This window comes from Bombina bombina, chromosome 4 (genome assembly GCF_027579735.1).
Source record: "Bombina bombina isolate aBomBom1 chromosome 4, aBomBom1.pri, whole genome shotgun sequence".
NCBI classification, from domain to species: Eukaryota; Metazoa; Chordata; class Amphibia; order Anura; family Bombinatoridae; genus Bombina; species Bombina bombina.
Window position 1 is genome coordinate 619,526,478 of NC_069502.1, and position 20,744 is coordinate 619,547,221.

A 20,744-nucleotide genomic window follows, 5' to 3' on the forward strand; every position below is an offset into this window, starting at 1 on the left:
AACTTCAAATTTATTTCATTCTTATGTTATTCTTTGTTAAAGAGATACCTAGGTAGGTAGCGTGCACATGCCTGAAGCACTACATGACAGGAAATAGTGCTGCCATCTAGTGCTCCTGCTAATGTATAACATTGTTGCAAAACTGCTGCTATATAGTGCTGCAGACACGTGCACACTTTTGAGCTTACATTTCTGCTTTTTAACAATGGATAACAAGTAAATGAAGAAAAATGGATAATCAAAGTAAATTAGACAGTTGTTTAAAATGTTATGTTCTATCTAAATCATGAAAGAAATGTTTTGGGTTTTATGTCCCTTTAATGCCTACTTTATTTTAACCCATCTTGGATCCATAGAGTAACACTGTTTAGTGCAAGTCAACTTTAGTCATCTTCTATATAGTGTACAGATATACATTAAAACCTATTTTTAAAATTGATGTTGTTGTGCTATGTGAATTGTCATGTGATATGTAGTGCTAGTGTAGTGTAAGTGATATTCACTGTTCAAGCCTAATTACAAAGGAGAATCCATCATTACATCCATAATATACACTGGCCTAAATTCTCCTGAAACTCTTACAGTCAACACAGCCTTATAAGCAATTGTATTGTAACTGCCAGGTAAAGCAATTTACAGGTGTAAATCTCACTTGGATGTGGTTTCAACAGAATTACAGATGCTGATGAATTCATGATACACGATATGTTAAAAATGCTGCCAACCTATTCAGTTAAAATAGATTTGTAAACAATAAACAAAGACAAGAGGAACAATCAATGTTTTAATAGGCCCTAAACTGTGAAAAAATACATGTTTTTAATTGGTTAGAGCATGTAATGTAATCACTAGTGACTCTGCAATGCTGTGTTTAACCCACACAAAGGGGTTAAACACATAGTTAAAATACTGTTCAGGAGCTGTAGAGATTCGCTGAGTTACCAGAGAGAAAACAACTAAAGCATGTACATTTTTCCACTATTATGGATATTTAATTTAAAGTCCATATATTGGTGAGATATCCGAGAAAAGCAATGTTTTTGGTCTTACCTTATATTTCAATCATACCGCAGGTAAGGTTTAAAATCATCACTTTTTTGGAATAGGCCCAATAAATGGAATTGAATTAATAACCTTATAGTCTTTGACTAGCAGGATATGGATAGTGTGGCAGAGACCTTTTAGGAAGCACTAACAGGAGAAGATGAAAATTGTACTTAAGTCCAATAGTGTTTGCTATAAATGAACCTTGAAGTCAGAAAACATATCCCACATATTGCATATTACATTTGTCTGGAAGCCAGATGATAAACTTAAAAATGGTCAACCAGTAATAAAACAATACAATATACACATTATACTAAAATATGTTTTAAGGCAAAATAATTTGGTTATTATGAAGAAGCCCCAAACAATACTGAATTCTCAGTAATGAGACAGCACAATGGTATTAGTCATGTTGAGGTGCTAGATAGCTGAATCCATGTGTTGCTATGTGTAGCTATGGCCCCTCACTGTTGGAATGATGATAAACAGTACAACACGGCAAAGCACTTGTTTGTCATTTTTGCTATTTGCTGCACAACACACATTTAGTATGTACAATCATTTCAGTCAAGCAAAGCAGCTGAAAGTCCAATGTAAGACTGCTTAGAGTCATCATATAGAAGATTCAAGTCAGTTTAGGATATCTTGTTAGGAAATCCATGTGCTTTTGATCTTAGCCCGCATATTTTAAGATTGGACAGCAGAAGCAGGTCTCTGAAAAAGCAATTGGTTTAAACAACCTCTGGAGTAATCATTTTAACGAGTCTTGCTGCACTTAGGAGCTTGTTAATATGCTTTTCCTCTTTTATACCAGCTTGCAGTAAGTGAGTCTTTGAAAGAGTAGGCACTTTACTTAGTTCGGTGAATCCTGCCTCTGTGATTGGCCGGATGTACATAGGTAGTCCAATAGAAACAAGCCAATCTGTGACAGTAGAAATCTGACCCGGGCAAATGGGCTTTCGGCATATTTCAGTAAGTCCTCCACTTGGGATCTAGGGTAAAATACACAGAGATTAAACAACAGTAAACTACAACAAACTGTTCATGCTCAGTCTTGTCAAAAACTGTGACACAATGTGGTAACTTTCAGTTTTAATTAACTGATAAAAGATTACACTAAGGGCTCTATTTAGCAATCATTTGGGAAATTCTCCTTTCTGTTCTCCTATTAGTTCTCTGCAGCTCTCCTTTGGAGAGGCACACCTGTTCACCCGTATTTATCATAAAAAAGTAGTTTTTTTCTTTGCGTTTCTCCATAGGAGAGCTGAGGAGAACTAATGATAAATTTAGATATAATGATCGTGCTCTGTTATATATTATTCTGGCGCTCCATTATATATATTTTTTATCACCCCAATATAAATTATTATTGTGCTCCAATAAACATTATTATTGCGCTTTGTTATAGATAATTTTTGCACCTTTTAGAGCCCTTTGTTTTTTGTAATATCGCTTCTACAACTGGTAGAGAATAGATTTCTAATGCTGTTCTCCACAGTAGCTATGGAGAACTTTAATGCAGGAAATTGCAGGAGAACTTTCAGTCCTCTATAGGAGAATATCAATGATAAATTTGTAACTAGGAGAATTATTGAGGAGAACTATATGAAATATGACTAAAAGGATCTAATTTAACCCTTTTTTGGAGAACATGTTCTCAAAGGAGAATGGGAACAGAGTAAAATAATTTTACAGTCAAACTTGCCCAATTTTAGGCACATTTTTTAATGATAAATAGGAGAATTATTTCTCATGAGAACTTTTAGGAGAAAATATTGGAGAATATGAATGATAAATCGAGCCCTAATTGTAATATAAAGTTGAGTTAGTGACATTTTTTAAAGAGTTATTTAATGCCAGTAAATACAGTAGATTTACATCATCAGCACATACACGATAATAAGATAATGCACTAGCACTTAGTCTGAACTTCAAATGAGTTGTAGATTTTTTTTCTGACAATTTTCAGTTATGTTTATTTCCACTCCTCCTGTATCATGTGACAGCCATCAGCCAATCACAAATGTATATATGTATATTCTGTGAATTCTTGCACATGCTCAGAAGGAGATGGTGCCTCAAAAAGTGTAAATATAAAAATAATGTGCACATTTTGTTAACAGAAGTAAATTTGATAGTTGCTTTAAAATTGCATGCTCTATATGAGTTTAATTTTGACTTGAGTGTCTCTTTAATGTTTAAATCCCAAAAGGAGCATTCTAAAGCATTCTTTGTCAATATACTGTGTACTGTTCTCTGAGAAAGATATCACAAATTATTTTTTTTTTTTTAAAGATTGGGTGTTTATCTGTTAAATAAAAATGGGTATCAAATTAACAAGTGGTAGTAAAGAAAGACATTTGTGTCCCTCTGTCTATAAAGATTTTAGAAACCTTGATTCTTAAATCTATATAAAAGCTATATAAAAGGAATATTTTACGTTGTTGCTTCTTAGAGGATCTCTCATTATGGGCTAGATTACAAGTGGCGTGCTAACTATTGCGCGCAAGAGATATTTTTTTTGTCATTTTGCGCGCAACGGAAATAGCACACATATTAAAATTTGAAAGTAAATGGGATTGTAAGAGTGCAATTGCATTTTACACTTGTTGGGTTAGCGAGACTGAAACCCTCGTATAAAGTTTAGTGCGTTAAAAAAAAAGTTGCACTAAACACAACGTAAATATATTGAAAATTACTTTTACACTCATATAAACGCTATCTGATAAAATTGATTCACATAAATATTAAAAAAATACCTTTTTACTTTAATCTGCTTTTATGCAGATTTCCTTTAAGCCATAGCATCGCTGTATACACAGCTTTTAATCTTAGCCAGGATCAATACAGCAATTCAGAACAATCCTAGGACAGCTGTTTTGTTGTATTTGCCACTCATCATCTGGGAGTAAGTGCTGAATTGCTTTACCCAGCAGTGAAGAACATTGGAATGTAAAATATTCATAACTGCTGTTGAGTTAGCACGCAAGCGTTAGGTGTTAGGTTTTTTTCTTCTGCGCTCTCCATTAAAGGACCAGTAAACACAGTAGCTTTGCATAATCAACAAATGCAAGATAACAAGACAATGCAAAGCATTTACTCTGAATTTCAAATGAGTAGTAGATTTTTTTCTAACAAATTTCAAAATTATGTATATTTCCACTCCCCCTGTACCATGTGATAACAATTAGCCAATCACAAATGCATATACGTATAGTCTGTGAATTCTTGCACATGCTCAGTAGGAGCTGGTGACTCCAAAAGCGTAAATATAAAAGACTGTGCACATTTTTTTTAATGGAAGTAAATTTGAAAGTAGTTTAAAATTATATGCTGTATATGAATCGTGAAAATTTAATTTGACATGAGTGTCCCTTTAACTTCTATTTGGAGAATATGTTAAAGAAGTTACAATATTTGTTTAGTGCACGTCGGGTCTCAACCTTTTACTTTGCTTTTACTTTCAACTTCTAATACGCACATATGGCAGCACTAAATAGCACACAACTTGTAATTTGGCCCTTTATGTTATAACAGATGTTTCTGATGTTCCTATATGAATTAACCCATTTTTTTAAAGCTTGTGAAGGCTTATTGCTTCCTACCAATGCAGTTGTAGGAATTGACCCTATCAGCCATGGACCATGTAAACTGCAGTATTAGTTCTGCACATACATTCATTTCCCAAGAGATTCAATAAATATGTAAATATTTTTTGTTTTACGCTTTTTTAATGCCCAAGTATAGGTGTTATACAGCATGATATCACATTCCTACTTACTGCCATACGATGCAATTTCCTTAAGTGTCTAACTCGAATCTGGTCCATTACAGTCGCAACTTCTTTTGTCAACTGGCTGAGATCCTCTGCATATCGTTCAATTAAAGCTTCGGGAATTCCCCAGCGACCATGCTACCACAGAAAAAGAGGACATATTTAAGTAAAATACAAACTTCAAGAAATCTATTTGCAGAATCTGTGCTCTCTATTAGACTGAATGTAGCACAAAATCTTAATTTTCAAGTAACTGTTGATATAAAATAGTTTCTACTCACAGAATAATATAGTATATACCTGTATAATGCAATATATATATATATATATATATATATATATATATATATATATTATAGTTTATGTATATGTATAGTATATATAATGCAATGACATACAAAAAAATTGTATTTTACACTAGTATCTTTTATTTCTAGCACCCAGTATAGAACACTTATATAATGGGTAGTTTGAAGTCTTTGAGTAATAGCTGATAATTTAGATGAATCTATTTTGAGACCCTCTTCAGAGGTGATGTATTGTGAAAAAATGATTTTTTTTAAATAAAGTACACCCCGGTACTGAAATGATGAGGTTTCTTTGTATAGATGTTATCCAGATAAGTGATACAAAGAAGTGTGAAAAACTGCTGGTTCATTACAGAGGAAACAACATGGTACTCATAGTGCCCTGATCTTGTATTACATGCTGACTGTGATTTATAGAAACCCTTACATTAAAGGGACATGATACCCAAATGTTGAAGCACATGAAAGTGATGCAACATACATGTAAAAAGCGGACTAGAAAATATCACCTGAACATCTCTATGTAAAAAAAGGAAGTTGTTTTACCTCAAATGTACTGTAAAGAAACTTTAAGCAGCCAGTCAGGATGCTTGTCCCAGGGCAAGCTAGGGAGTGTGCATAGTCATGTTACTTTCCTATTCAGTTTAACTAAGTTTTATGAAATATCATGAGTTTTCAGTGAAATCTCATGAGATCACAGCAAAAGGCAAAGCACTGGAGAAGCATCGGTAACACAATTTACTGCTGATATTGCACAGATGTTGCATCCGTTTTTATGCTTGTATTCGCTTTTATCTTGTAAGTGGTAGCCTATGGGATAGGGGCTACTATTAAAACTTTTTGATACTACACTTAGATACTTTGTTTGGGCTTCTTTATTATTCTTCTATTTTCAGCCTCTGTATCAAGTGTTTTTGGATCATTTGTCTAAAGGAGCAGCACAAGGTGTCAAGTTGGATAAATACTTAGATAGGATCTATAGAGACTGATTATCATCCGGAGACTACCCTTTTATTGGAGGAAGGAATACAACAGATATATCTTCTGTCTCAAACAAGTAACTTCCCGACCCATATTTTTTGATTTAAGTGAACTCTTTCGACTTACATGTTTTTTTGTATTTTTATAAGCATTTTGACCATTGATGTTTTTATTATATAGCTTTTACCAGTCAGAATGATACTCAAGATAGCAGAGCTAAGTGTTTTTAGTATATTAAAGGCAAAGCATTACCTCAGCACTGCTGATGCTGATTGGCTATTGTTTATTCTAATTTTTTTTTTTTCAACTAGTAGCTAGACAGCAGCTGAAGTATTAATGTTTACACAGCACTTACTCTAGTGAGCTGAAGAAATTGTGAGGTACAATATCTTCCTTTTTTACATAGATTTGCTCAGGTGATATTTTCTTGTCAGCTTTTTACAATTATGCTGCATTACTTTCAAGTGATTTGGCATATGAGTATTATGTCACTTTAACACACTTCCAAAAGAACAGAATTACATATTTTTGCACAGACATATACTCTACAGAAGGTCCTGCAGCTCCTGAATTAACTAAGGACAGTGTTTTAACTCTATGAGAGTTCAAGAACAGATTAATAGATAGGAGTCATCTTAGATTTTAAGTAGGTGTATAAAATCTGCTACTCAGTGGCACTTCTTATGACCATTCATAGCACTGGCATTTCCCAGCATCATACGACAATTCTTAAGGAGAAAACATTTCACAAAACAGCATATACAAAGACCTAGATTTCTTCTGTGGTCAACGTAGTTTGTGAAATTAATTCTTCCACAGAATATGTTATCTCCCTTAAAGTGAGATTAAAGAGTCATTCTACCGCAATGTATGCTCTATTTTGCATTGGTGAGCCAAAATTACTATGTTTCTAACCACCACAAAGGGATTAAACACATAAGTAAATTTATATTCCAAAACTGTAAACCTTTGTAGCTTCTGAGCAGTACTTAGTCATGTGACTGTCCTCCTGACTGTGCCATACTAAGGATCTGCAAGGGGTTATTTACATTGTTATCTAGGGTCACTATTGCAAAAATGATATGCTCTGGCAGTATATAACGTTTGCATAAGAATGTCCCTTTAAACAAGGAAATAATAAAAGTCACTTTGGGTCATGAAATAGAAAATACTTGAGGTTTAATTTTAAAGTGAAGGTGGAATTGACTAAATGTATCTACAGTAGGTGGGAGAGCTATCAATTTTTCAGATAGGGTATATTAGGCACAAGTAGATTAGGAAGTAAGTCAATTGCATATTGTTTTTACAGTCTTTCAATAGATTAAGCTATCAGCAGATTCTGAGCATTATTTAAACAGATTAAAACCTCCTTTACTGTAAACTCCGCCCACTACTTTCTCTTTTTGAAGGCGCAAATATGAACTTAAAGGGACAATAAACACCTTAAGATATTAATGTAAATGGTTTGAATACATGTAGTAAAACAACTTTGCTATATACTTTCATTATATATTTTGTTCTTCCTTTAACTTAAAGGGGCAGTATACACCAATTTTCATTTAAATGCATGTAATAGACACTACTATAAAGAATAATATGCACAAATAGTGATATAAAAATCCAGTATAAAACCGTTAAAAAAACTTACTTAGAAGCTCCCAATTTAGCACTTTTGATTAGATTAGCCTGGGACACCCACTAAAAGGGGCTGATAGCAGACCCCCCCCCCCCCCCGCAAATGAAAATACCCCTTACACAAACAGAAGCAGTCTGAAGTTTGTGTACATCTATGAAAAAATAAGCAAAACTATACATTGTTACAAAAACACTACCAGATGGGCTATATAAATGGATCATCTACAAAACATTTATGCAAAGAAAATTCTAGTGTATAATGTCCCTTTAATTCTAAATATGTTAAACATGGAAGTGCAGACACTGCTATATTCCACACAATTGGTTGCACACTCTAGTAAGCCATTTATAACCATTCCTAATTGGCCTCAGAAGAAAAGGCAACCTAAGTTACAATATGGCAGCGCCCACTGCTTTATGTACATTACCTTTACCCGTATTTTTTTTAAATTTAAAAAACTAAAATATATTTTTTAAAAACATGTACAATTTATTCTCAGGCTAATCTTTGCTCTGAATACATAATTTAAGCAATAATTTATTTAGTGTTTAATGTCCCTTTAAGTTTGAAGATGAATCAGATTGCCATTGTGATTGTGTTAAAACAAAAATCTCCATTGTTTGGTGTCAGCACAAAATATAAGATAACACACTGCATATTAAGGCATGTGGCAAGGTTAGCTTGTCATTATTCTTTCACATTCCAGGACTAAAAAATCCACAATGTTCAGACTTAAAAGGACAGTAAACACCTTGTAATTACAACATGTTATGCAGTTTTACAATAGATCAACAAATTAGCAGAATTTGAACAATAACATAATTTATACATAATCTCTTGGTGGGCTTCTAATTAAAAAAAATAGTTAAAAAAAAAAAGTTCAAAACAAATAACTATTTTATATATACAGTCGTATGCAAAAGTTTAGGCACCCCTGACAATTTCCATGATTTTCATTTACAAATAATTGGGTGTTTGAAAGATCAAAATGAAATTGCTGATCCAAATACCTGAAGCACTGATTAACTGGAACACACAATTGGTTTGGTGAGCCCATTAAGCCTTGAACTTCATAGCCAGGTGCATCCAATCATGAGAAAAGGTATTTAAGGTGGCCAATTGCAAGTTGTTGTTCTCTTTGACTCTCCTCTGAAGAGTGGCAACATGAGGGCCTCAAAACAACTCTCAAATTACCTGAAAACAGATTATTCAACATTATGGTTTAGGGGAAGGCTACAAAAAGCTATTGCAGAGATTAAAGCTGTCAGTGTCCACTATGAGGAACATAGTGAGGAAATTGAAGACTACAGGCACAGTTCTTGTTAAGGCCAGAAGTGGCAGGCCAAGTAAAATATTGGAGAGGCAAAGGCAAAGGATGGTGAGAACGGTCAAAAACAGCCTACAGACCACCTTCAAAGACCTACAACATCATCTTGCTGCAGATGGTGTCACTGTGTATCATCAACAATTCAGCGCACTTTGCACAAGGAGAAGCTGTATGGGAGAGTGATGCGGAAGAAGCCACAAGTTACTTGAGGTATGCAAACTCACATTTGGACAAGCCAGCTTTATTTTGGAAGAAGGTGCTGTGGACTGATGAAACAAAGATTGAGTTATTTGGTCATAACAAGGGACGTTATGCATGGTGGCAAAAGAACACAGCGTTCCAAGATAAACACTTACTACCCACAGTAAAATTTGGTGGATGTTCCATCATGCTGTGGGGCTGTGTGGCCAGTGCCGGTAATGGGAATCTTGTTAAAGTTGAGGGTCGCATGGATTCCACTCAATATCAGCAGATACTTGAGAATAATGTTGAGGAATCAGTCACAAAGTTGAAGTTACGCCGGGGCTGGATATTTCAACAAGACAATGACCCAAAACACTACTCAAAATCTACTCTGGCATTTATGCAGAGGAACAAGTACAATGTTCTGGAATGACCATCCCAGTCCCCAGACCTGAATATCATTGAAAATCTGTGGGGTGATTTGAAGCGGGCTGTCCATGCTCGGCAACCATCAAACCTAACTGCACTGGAGATATTTTGCAAGGAGTGGTCCAAAATACCTTCATCCAGAATCCAGACACTCATTACAGGCTATAGGAAGCATCTAGAGGCTGTTATTTCTGCTAAAGGAGGCTCTACTAAATATTGATGCAATATTTCTGTTGGAGTGCCCAAATTTATGCACCTGTCTAATTTCGTTTTGATGCATATTGCACATTTTCTGTTAATCCCATAAACCTCATTTCACTACTGAAATATTTCTGTGTCCTTCAGTTATTTGATAGAACAAAATGAAATTGCTGATCCAAACACCCAATTATTTCTAAATGAAAATCATGGAAATTGTCAGGGGTGCCTAAACTTTTGCATACGACTGTATGTATATATATATATATATTTAGACTAGAATAAAACATAAAACACAAAATAAGACACAAACATCTATTCCATTAATGAAGAAGCCAAAATTCATAACAGGTTCTAAAATATATATTACTCAAGTGGCTTATTTAGGCTTAGTACTGTCACAGGCACAAATAAATTTATCACAGCCTCTCCTGCCAATTTTATATCTTATTACATATATTTTTCTCACAACATAGCAGTTATATCTTTCCTGACAGTAATACACACATTAGACACATTGTTTAAAACTCTGCTAGAGATCTAGAGATCGTGGTGGTTCTATGGGGGTGCTATGCACCTCCAAAGACAGGTGAAGCACCCTCCCTGAGGTGTGAAGGTCAGCACATGCTCAGCCAAGCAGCTCCATATATTAGATGTTTTGTATTTTTCAACTTTTTAACCACCTTTGTTAGCCCCCCAAGAAGTTGAAAGTAAAGTTCCACTCGCATGCTAAACTAATACACCTAAAAAGCTGAACTTAGAATATCACCCACAACATAACATAATCCCCATAGAAGTTAATGGAGCAAAAAAGTGGAAAAATCCTAACACCCTACTCGCACGCAAACCCAATCGCATATTCTCAAGTGCGCTAACCAGACATGAAAATATGACTATTTCACATTACAATGTTCTTCATATAAATGTTATATTTATTGATAAATACATATTTCCACATATATCTATATACAGATATAAATAGGAATATCTATTTATAAATACAAAGAACTATGTACAGGACATTGGAAAGTGAAATATTTACGGTAAATACATAGTCAAAACCATTATTAAATATGAATATTGCATAAATTAATTTTTTTATGCTTTAATCTACTCAACTGCAAAGGGCTCCAATGTATGTATGTGTACACACACACACATATACATATATATATATATGTATGTATTTGTGTTTATATGCGTATATATGTCTGTAAATTCATATATATGTATATATATATATATGTATGTATGTATTTGTGTTTTTATGCGTATATATGTCTGTAAATACATATATATGTATATATATATATATATATGTATGTATTTGTGTTTTTATGCGTATATATGTCTGTAAATACATATATATGTATATATATGTATATATGTATGTATTTGTGTTTTTATGCGTATATATGTCTGTAAATACATATATATGTATATATATATATATATATATATGTATTTGTGTTTTTATGCGTACATATATATGTATATATATATATATATATGTATGTATTTGTGTTTTTATGCGTATATATGTCTGTAAATTGTATATATATATATATATATATATATATATATACATACATAAATACATCTGTACACATATATAACACACACATACATATCTAGATTGTAAGTTCCCACGGGAATAGGGCTCTCAATTCCCTGTTTGTTTGTTTTTCTGTAAAATGTTCTCGTATTGTTTCTCCATTGTACTGTTATCCTTGTACCCATGGGCAGCGCTGCGGAATCTGTTGGTGCTTTATAAATAAAGAAAAATAATAATAATTTAGACATGTATATGTATGTATCTCTATGATAAATCCCTTTGCCTGCCTTTTTTTTTTCCTAACACCTGAGACCTCATAGCTTTGAGCCCTTATCATTTTTTTTGTGCAATACTTTTTAAAATAATTTTTATTAGACAGTGTTATTATGAGTGTAACTGTACTTTGTAATGTATATTTGATGTGTTTTATGACACGTTTTTGTTTTGCAAAACAGTTAACCAGAGCTCTGAGGACGCGCTATCCTGACACATGTTAACTTCAATTGCGCTTAAGCAATAACATTTACTTTCAACTTGTAATACGAGCAAAAAACCTAATGCACACAAACAGCCGCTAGAAACCCCTTTTCGCTTGCGTGCAACAGTTTAAATCTAGCCTAGAGTAGTGATTAAACAGCTGACACTTTATTACCATGTACGGAAATGGGATTTGGATATTGATAGGCTATGTCATCTTTTATGTTTTATTTTAACATTTAAGATATTAGTAAGTTTTTTCCTATATTATTTTGAAAGTAGGACATTGTATGGCAATGTTTTAAAAGGTCCATGAAAGTGCATTTGAAATATCCAATAAATATTTTATAATCAATTCTTGTGATAATGCCACAGTAAAATAATGCAATTATCATAAACCGGTAATCTTACCTTATCTGAATATGGTTCTTCTGTAAGGTCAATTTCTTCAGATTGCAACTTGTTTTCTATCAGCAACTCCTGATCCATTCCTCTGGCAGAAGAAATCTTTCTTGCTGATACAGGTCCCAGTTTTAAAGCATGTTGTATGATACTAGAAGTCTCTGAAGAGTTGGACATCCAAGGTGGTCTTGGAGATGTTGGGCTACTGCATTCTGATGCAGGAGACGCCAATGGAGAACAGTCTTCAGAGATCAAAGGTTGCACTTTTGTAACTGGAAAACACATTTCTTCTGAATTTGAAACAGAAGCACAAAGAGGGGGATGATACAAACCATTAGCAAATCGTTCTCTACATTTTTTAGCAGGAACAGGAGGAGGTTGTGAAGGGTTCTTTGTTTGAATTTTTGTCTCTCTAGGACAAACAGACACAACCTGAGGTCCATGGCTACTTTTTGAAGCATACTGGTCATTAAAACTCAGTCTTTATAGATGTATCCACATTACAAGAAAGCCTGGTATGTGCACTAACAGTTTCTTTTACAATAAGATCTTTAGACCCATCTTTTTCACTGTCTTTTGGAAGGTTTGCTACGTTTTTGTTATCCTCCTGCTCTTCATTGTCGTCCCCTTGCAGATTGACCAAAGAGTGAGATCTTGTCCAAATTTTTAAAGTAGGGGTTCCTTCTTTCTCATAACTCCTACAAACTGGAATTGGCATACTTCTCCGATTTATTTTAGATTCTGGGATATTAACTGACTTTACACAACCAGCAGAAACATGAAGCTTTCCATCATTTTCTTCCAGCTTGGTAACTTCCTTGGAAACAGATAATGACTGCATTGGATATTCAATTAATGAATTTCTGTTAAAGTCACGGTTTGATGCATCCACAGGAGAAACAGGGGAGGTCTTCTGACATTTACCTAAAAGTTAAGCATATTTTCACTATTTAAAGACAAAATATCCATGACAATTAAATATTTTAAAAAATTAAAATATCTACCTTATAGTCTTTTTGCATTGTAATATAAAGGTGAATGTGTACAAGCTACTTAATGTTCCTGATTGGTTAAATACTTTATAGTTAGTATATAGCCGGCAACTGGTTACATATACTAAATATGTATTATGCATTAGATATATTCTTCCAGAGTTGTTCTTAAACTTGGGTGCTTTAGTTGACCATCAGTCAGCAAGGGTGAGTGTAAAAGATTAAAATGATGTATGTAAATGGTTCCCTAGGGATTTTTAATAATGCTTTGAATTTATTTATTTTTGAACATTAAAAAACAAAAGATAAGAGTGTCTTATCATCTGAGGAATGCCAGATACACATTTAATTCAAATAAAAAGATTAAAAAAAAGATTTATTCAGTAAAGGGGGACATAATGGCATAGATTACATGTGGAGTGCAATTAATAGTGCAAATCCACACTAGGATTAGTGTGCAATCTGGTATTACAAGTTCATAGTAAGAAAGAATAATCAAATGGATGTTGGCCATGCTAATCATTCTCTAGCATGCCCTATACTTTAAATGGCTAAAGACTAAGGTGCATGTACCATCTGGTAATGACTCCATTTGTTAATTGCTGACATCAGCAGAAAAGACCAGAGGCGCCACCATGGCCTAGTACCACCAAAACAAATGGAAAGCGGTGCAGGATGTCAAATTATACTCACAAAGGTGTAGCACCCAGCGGTGCTAGTGGGGCAGACTGGAACTTCCAGTGGTCCAGCTCAATTATTATTGTTTTTATGTTGAGTGTAAGGAAGTGCCCCCCTTTGGGTTTGTGTGTACTTCTGTACACCCAATCTCGTATTCAAATTGCTGACATCATACAAGCCCTACTGGTGTTCTGAGCAGCTGTAATATTTAAAATACTGGTGCACTGAAAACATCTGGCTATGCCTCACATGCAGAAAAAATATTAACACTAAAACAGTGATACGTTTTACTAGAAGCATTTTTGCCAGTACATGTATATTGTAAATATGTTTCTATACAAAGATGTAACTATGTGCATTTAAATTTTGACCTGAATGTCCGTTTACAAATGCTTTTTCCCAGAACCTATTTTGTTGTATTAGTTTGTAGCTGATAGGCACAGCAAAAAGTTAAATAAAAATAAAGCCTGACGAAACTTTCCTTTCATACATTTATACACTAAATAAAAAATGAGGATAATACAAATTAAAATAGTATAATTTCCCTCCTGGGTTTTATATTGTTGGAATAGTTAACTATGAGTTGATCCAAATGTCCAAAAGATACATGCAATTACTTTTGTCAGAAACCCTCTCTATTGGTAAAAAAATACCTGCATTATTGTACAATTATTTAGCAATGTTTTAGACATAAATAGTCTATATCAGCAATTAAATACTGTTCTAAAAAGCAAATGTAAAAATAAAAGTTTCACATTTTTCAGGGTTTGGTACTTTCAGAGCTCACCATGGATGCACCCTTTTAAAGGCCTCGCGTATATTTAACTTACATCTTTTACTGTGGCCAAACAAAGTCAGATGTAGATGAGCTCCTGCAATGATCTAAACAATCACTATGTAACATGTAGCAGTTAAACAGCACCATACTTAAGCAAATATTAAATTCTCTAATTACTTAACATGTAATTGTATCACCAGTGTGACCCTGCAACTTTGTATTACATAGTTAAAGTGTTACTTGGGAGCAGCAGAGAACTGCTGTTCTAGAGCTGAAACTGCCGCTGACCCAATCAGCAGAGTTAGTCGCATGACCAGCAGCGGTTTCTGCTCAGGAGCATTTTAACATATACGCAAGTTTAAAACAGCAAGCTAGGTCATCAGATTAAAGGGACACTAAAATTAGTTTCATGATTAAGATAAAGCATGCAATAAAAAAAAAAATCCAATATACTTTCATTACCAAAACGTGCATATTCTTTTTATATGCACACTTTCTGAGGCCTATGAGCATGTGCATAAAGTGCACAGTATATACTATATGCATTTTGTGATTGGCTGATGGCTGTCTGTCACATGATACAGGGGGAGGGAAAATTTGATTTTTTAACTTTGAAACTTGACCAAAATTATTCTACAACTCATTTCAAATTCAAAATAAGTGCTATTGCATTGGCTTTGTATGTGTATTAGTCAGTTATTCAATATAGCAGTATTTAGTGGACATTTAATAATCTGGACGTGTAAAACTAAACGCTGGATCTCTGAAAGAAACCATCTACATTAGTACAGCAATTAACCTGATCTGCCTGTATAGGGTTCTATATAGAAAGAGACCGTCTTAACCTACTATATTACATCATTTTCTCTTGCATCCATTTTTCACTCTTATGTGTTCTACCTTTTTAGTTATTTGGATATAAATATAGTGTATTGGGTTTTTAAAGTGTATATTATATGATGATATATGTCTCCGAAAAGTAGATTTTATTATGTAAATATCGCCCTATTGGCCATTATTTAATACCCTGGCATGAGGCACACCTGAAATATGATTACATTTTAGGGGAAGAGAACCACAATGTCATTCATTTTATTGGTGAATTATTGGATACTTGTAAGTAAATGTGAATAATTCCAACCAATGTACATAGCCCCATTACACAAAAACTAAACATTAAATATGCTGTGCCAACATAGTTGTTTTCAGCAAAGGTCAATATATTTTTTTTCATAGCCCCGTTTTAAAATAAAACGTTCCTAACTTTTACCATCACACAACTAGACACTGATAAAAGTGAATAATGTAATGCTTCAATGCTAGAATATCTTAAATAACCATAATGTTCTACACTTTGATAGCCTCTGTTCTGCTATTTGAAGTTATTTCAAAGAGATCAAATTAATTTAATTTAAGGTGCTGGTCTGCCTCATCTTTTTTCACTAATTAAAAAGTTGCCATAAATTATTAACTGAATTATAACGGCAAGCAACATTGTAACCTGGTTTACAATGATGCAGGATATATGAGATACATTATTCAAGAAGGAAGAATTTAAATTATGTTGCCTTATGATTGTATAATTGTAAAAATAATAATGCTTTCTTATACAGTTGACCATTTTTGAACCAATGAAGTAGTACCTTTATTATTATTATTATTATTATTATTATTATTATTATTATTCATTATTAATAATAATAATAATTCCAAGTCTATAAATGTTACTTTCACAGAAGAGATAACATTTTTTTTCTTTACATTTTGATATAAGAACACAATCTTACCTTAAAAAAAATTAGGATGTTTTATATCACACATTTATGTGTGTTTTTGAAAAACAACTTAGTTGTGGGTTTAAAGGGGATGTGACACCCAACATGTTTCTTCATGATTTATATAGAGTATACAATTTTAGACAAACTTTTTTATTTTACTTCTATTATCTAATTTGCTGAGTTATCTTGGTATCCTTTGTTGAAAAGCATACCTAGGTAGCTAAGGAGCTTGGAGCTAGCTACTGATTGGTGGCTGCACAGTATGCCTCTTGCAATTGGCTTACCAGTGTGTTTAGCTAGCTTCCAGTAGTGAATTGTTGCTCCTTCAACAAAGGATACCAAGAGAATGAAGCAAAATTGATACCGAATTAAGACACGGCATGAAAACTAGCGCAGCGAAGGGGGTAAGTTGTTGGCAGCAAATTGTAAATATATATTGTATATGACTATATACATATATATTTATGTGTTAATATGTGTATATATACACACACATAAATATATATGTATATAAGCATATACATATATATTTACTGGGAACACACAGTTTCCATAGACCTCTATGTAAAGGCACTTTCAGTGAGATAAATTAGAGGTCCACTTGTTATTTAGCCATAAATATATTTCATGTTCCTCTTTCTAATTATGGATGCCGCCATTTTGGAACCTAGGTTACACTGCATGGAGAGTTGCAGCACATGTGCAATGCAAACATATCAGCACTGGAATGCAGTGAACGCCAGGTTACAATATGGCGGCACCCATTACTAGAAGGAGGTGGAACAACATCAATACGATGCTATTTAGTGTTTAATGTCCCTTTTATGTCCCTTTAAACTATTGTTTCAAATTACACCTGATTTCTCATCGTCTCAGGAGTCCATCTAAACATATTCTGGTAAAGCTGCTAAATGGCATGGATAGGTGGTATTTTTGATACAGCGTTTATGGTTTTGTTAGATTGAAGGTGACCAAAATAAGATACCACTCCTAAAGCTGTTGTTTTCCTTTAAGCGCATATGCACATGCAAGTCAGGACATTGATTTCTAGATGTTTAAGTACCTACCTCTTTAGTGAGATATATACTGCTTAGTAGATACGCTTTAGCAGTAAGTAAATTTAGTATAATTATTATGCAAATGAATAGGGTTAGTGAAAATGATGCAATAATCCAGCATTAAATGGTGCATAACAGCGCAAAGCAGAGCAAAATGTTAGAGACAATGCACAAACATTATTTGAGGTGGTCAACAGAAAAAAGCAAGCAGACAAGCAATAAAAATGACATTTTTATTAGACATTTAGTCATTTAGATCTGATCCCATTCATGTGGGATATTACATCTTACATACACATGCATCTTTATTTACAAATCACAGTTCTATAAGTACAACTGTGACATTTTCTATAAAAAATATACAATACTGTCATACTCCTTTTCAAGTATTAAGTACGTTTCTGTTGTGAGAACAGCACCTTAGACAAAAACCAGTCAGTCAGATTAAGCAATAAAATAATTACTGTGAATCTCCTACAGCCTCTGTTAACAATACAAACACTAGTAAACATCAAATAAAACTTTTATTCAGTTTTTGATTAAGGATATATGACCAGTTTGTATATTCAGCACAACTTCAAAAGCAGCTTCTAAAATATCAACAATTTTAATGAGAATGGGGTTTTGGTAAATCATATTTTGGTATCGTTGGCCAACGATAAAAGATTAATCACAATTTCATTTTGTTGGTTTCAGTGCTAAAGATGAACACTTCAATAGTTTAAAAAAAAAACCCTGTTTAAAAGGTAAACTGTACAAGTTGTTTTTTATTCAGTTGAGAATTTGTTTATGTCCACAGATACAACGCAAGTAAGAACATGACAAAACAATGTCTTCTGGGAAAATGACTGTCGGAAGCTTTTCAGTTTCCTGTACAACGCTTATTATAATATGTTTTGAGATTGCACAATGAAACAAAGTGCCGTTGATATAACTGTATATAGACAGGAACAACAACCAATACAATCTATTATTTACATATCAACAGGCAGAAGAATACCTGAAAATTTTAAATATTTTGGGAACCAATGCTTCCTACTCTAAATTTTAATTTGCTCAGCCACCAGTTCCAATAAATGATAAAATACATAAAGGTTGTGCTGATGGTTTACATTCATGTTTTATGTAACCAAATGCATTATTTTACAGACGCTTGATGACAACAATGATTTGTCAAGTTGTATATTTAATGGTTCCTGTAAGAATAAATGTATTAATCAAATGTATACACTGTACACTTTTGTTATCATTTGAATTTGTCTGGGTTAACTATGCAAGTGTTAGTGGAGTTCATCCTCATGTGCTGAGCATGTCCTTGGTTAAGTTGATGTAAACAATGATAATGCAAATGAAAATGGTGAATGCAGGCAAAGAAGGTAAAAAAAGGCATTGCATTAGTCACAGAATTAATGAAAAAGCCAGGGCATGGTGACGTTCCAGGTTAATAGAAGCACGGCTGCAACCATGTACAAAAGTCCCACACAAAACCTCTAGATGTATTACTGGCCAAAACTGCTATTAGGAACACTTTCAGCTAGTAATTTTAAGCAGTGTCATTCTCAACGGTCCTTTAACCAGTGGATGGGGGGTAATATCCCTGAGTCTTCTTACACTGCACAGTTAGGAATGTTTGGCCAGTATGAGAGCGCGTACACATATGTCTGAGCATATCAGCAAAGGGTTAACTGCCGTCATTACCATTCTCTAGGTTCTCATTGCTTTCAAAGCAGCCTGAGTCTCGGGGAGAACACCCACTTTTACTTTCTCCTTCTGTGAGAAGCTTTTCTTGAGACCCAGAGTGGTCACTATTACCTGAGTGGATGAAAATACAGAAATGGAAACCATGAATGACAAAAGGAACACATCTAATACATTGTTACAATATAAAGAAAAAATGCACCATATTTATCAAGTTTTTATCTTATAAAGAAGTGTAAGACACACAGGTACATACATAGATAGATGGATAGCTAGATAGATATATGATAGATGATAAAGAGAGATAGATGATAGAGATAGATATATACTGTAGATAGACACTGCAAATAACAGGATTATGCTACAGAATATTACATTATCGCTAATCTAACAAAATGTTTATATTTCACTACCAATATACCGTATGGGTTCAGGTGAGCTTAAATGAGGCACATTTGCATCAAATCACAATGTATAGTGCATAATAAATAAAACAAGAGATAATGGATAAATCAGTATGGTTTGTATACAGTTTATACTATAGGTTTATGTATTTTCTACATGCATGTCTCTATGCACAGCTCTGGCTGCTTTTTGTTAAAGGGACAGTATACACTCATTTTCATATATCTGCATGTAAAAGACACTACTATAAAGAATAATATGCATAGATACTGATATAAAAATCCAGTATAAAACTGTTTAAAAACTTACTTAAAAGCTCTCAGTTTAGCTCTGTTGAAAAGGTAGCTGGAAAGCCCACTGCAAGTGGGAAATAAGACACTCCCCCCCCTCCCCCTTCTTTTGCATATGAAAAGACCCTTTACACAAACAGGAGCAAGCTGGAGAAGGTAGCTGACGGTATTCACATAAAACTTTGGGGCTAGGTTAGGAGTCTGAAAATCAGAGCAATGTTATTTAAAAATAAGCAAAACTATACATTTATCTAAAAAAAAAACTTTATGGGCTATATAAATAGATCATCTACAAAACATTTATGCAAAGAAAAAAATGAGTGTATAATGGCCCTTTAACTTTTATAAGTAAATAAAATTTGTCTGATTCATTTAAATAAGGCTTACTGTCATATTCTTGCAGCAGCTCAATAGCTGTAAGTAGCACTGCTTTGTGTTCAGGGTTTTGAATATTCAATTCTTCTAAATCTTCTTCCTCAAGAAGCTTAAAGGTGTCTAGGTCCTCATAACCATTAAACAGAAAAGTTGGCATGTGCTCCTGTACAAACAAGCAATGAAAGAAAACAATTATAAGGTAACCTTGTGTTTAAAATGAATTTAGATGACATTTTACCAATAAGTAATATAAATATTCCATATAAGCTCATAAAAAGGGTACTGTAGGTAAATTATTACTGGAAATAGTTGACATCTAAGAAGAAACAGACATATCTATAACATTGTACAATGAATCCGGTGCTCTCCCCAGA

At 33.6% G+C, this 20,744-nt stretch overlaps 1 protein-coding gene across 1 annotated transcript in view; it reads right to left on the reverse strand.

The window, feature by feature from the left end:
- Positions 1 to 771: 771 nt before the first annotated feature.
- The window catches only part of SASH1 (SAM and SH3 domain containing 1), a 273,426-nt gene continuing 253,453 nt past the window's right edge, over positions 772 to 20,744 (reverse strand). Inside the window, 6 exon segments of the mRNA XM_053712110.1 lie at positions 772 to 2,039; positions 4,829 to 4,960; positions 12,328 to 12,780; positions 12,818 to 13,242; positions 19,301 to 19,414; positions 20,383 to 20,533. Of these exon segments, the coding sequence (XP_053568085.1) occupies positions 1,779 to 2,039; positions 4,829 to 4,960; positions 12,328 to 12,780; positions 12,818 to 13,242; positions 19,301 to 19,414; positions 20,383 to 20,533 (1,536 nt within the window). The 3' untranslated portion in view covers positions 772 to 1,778.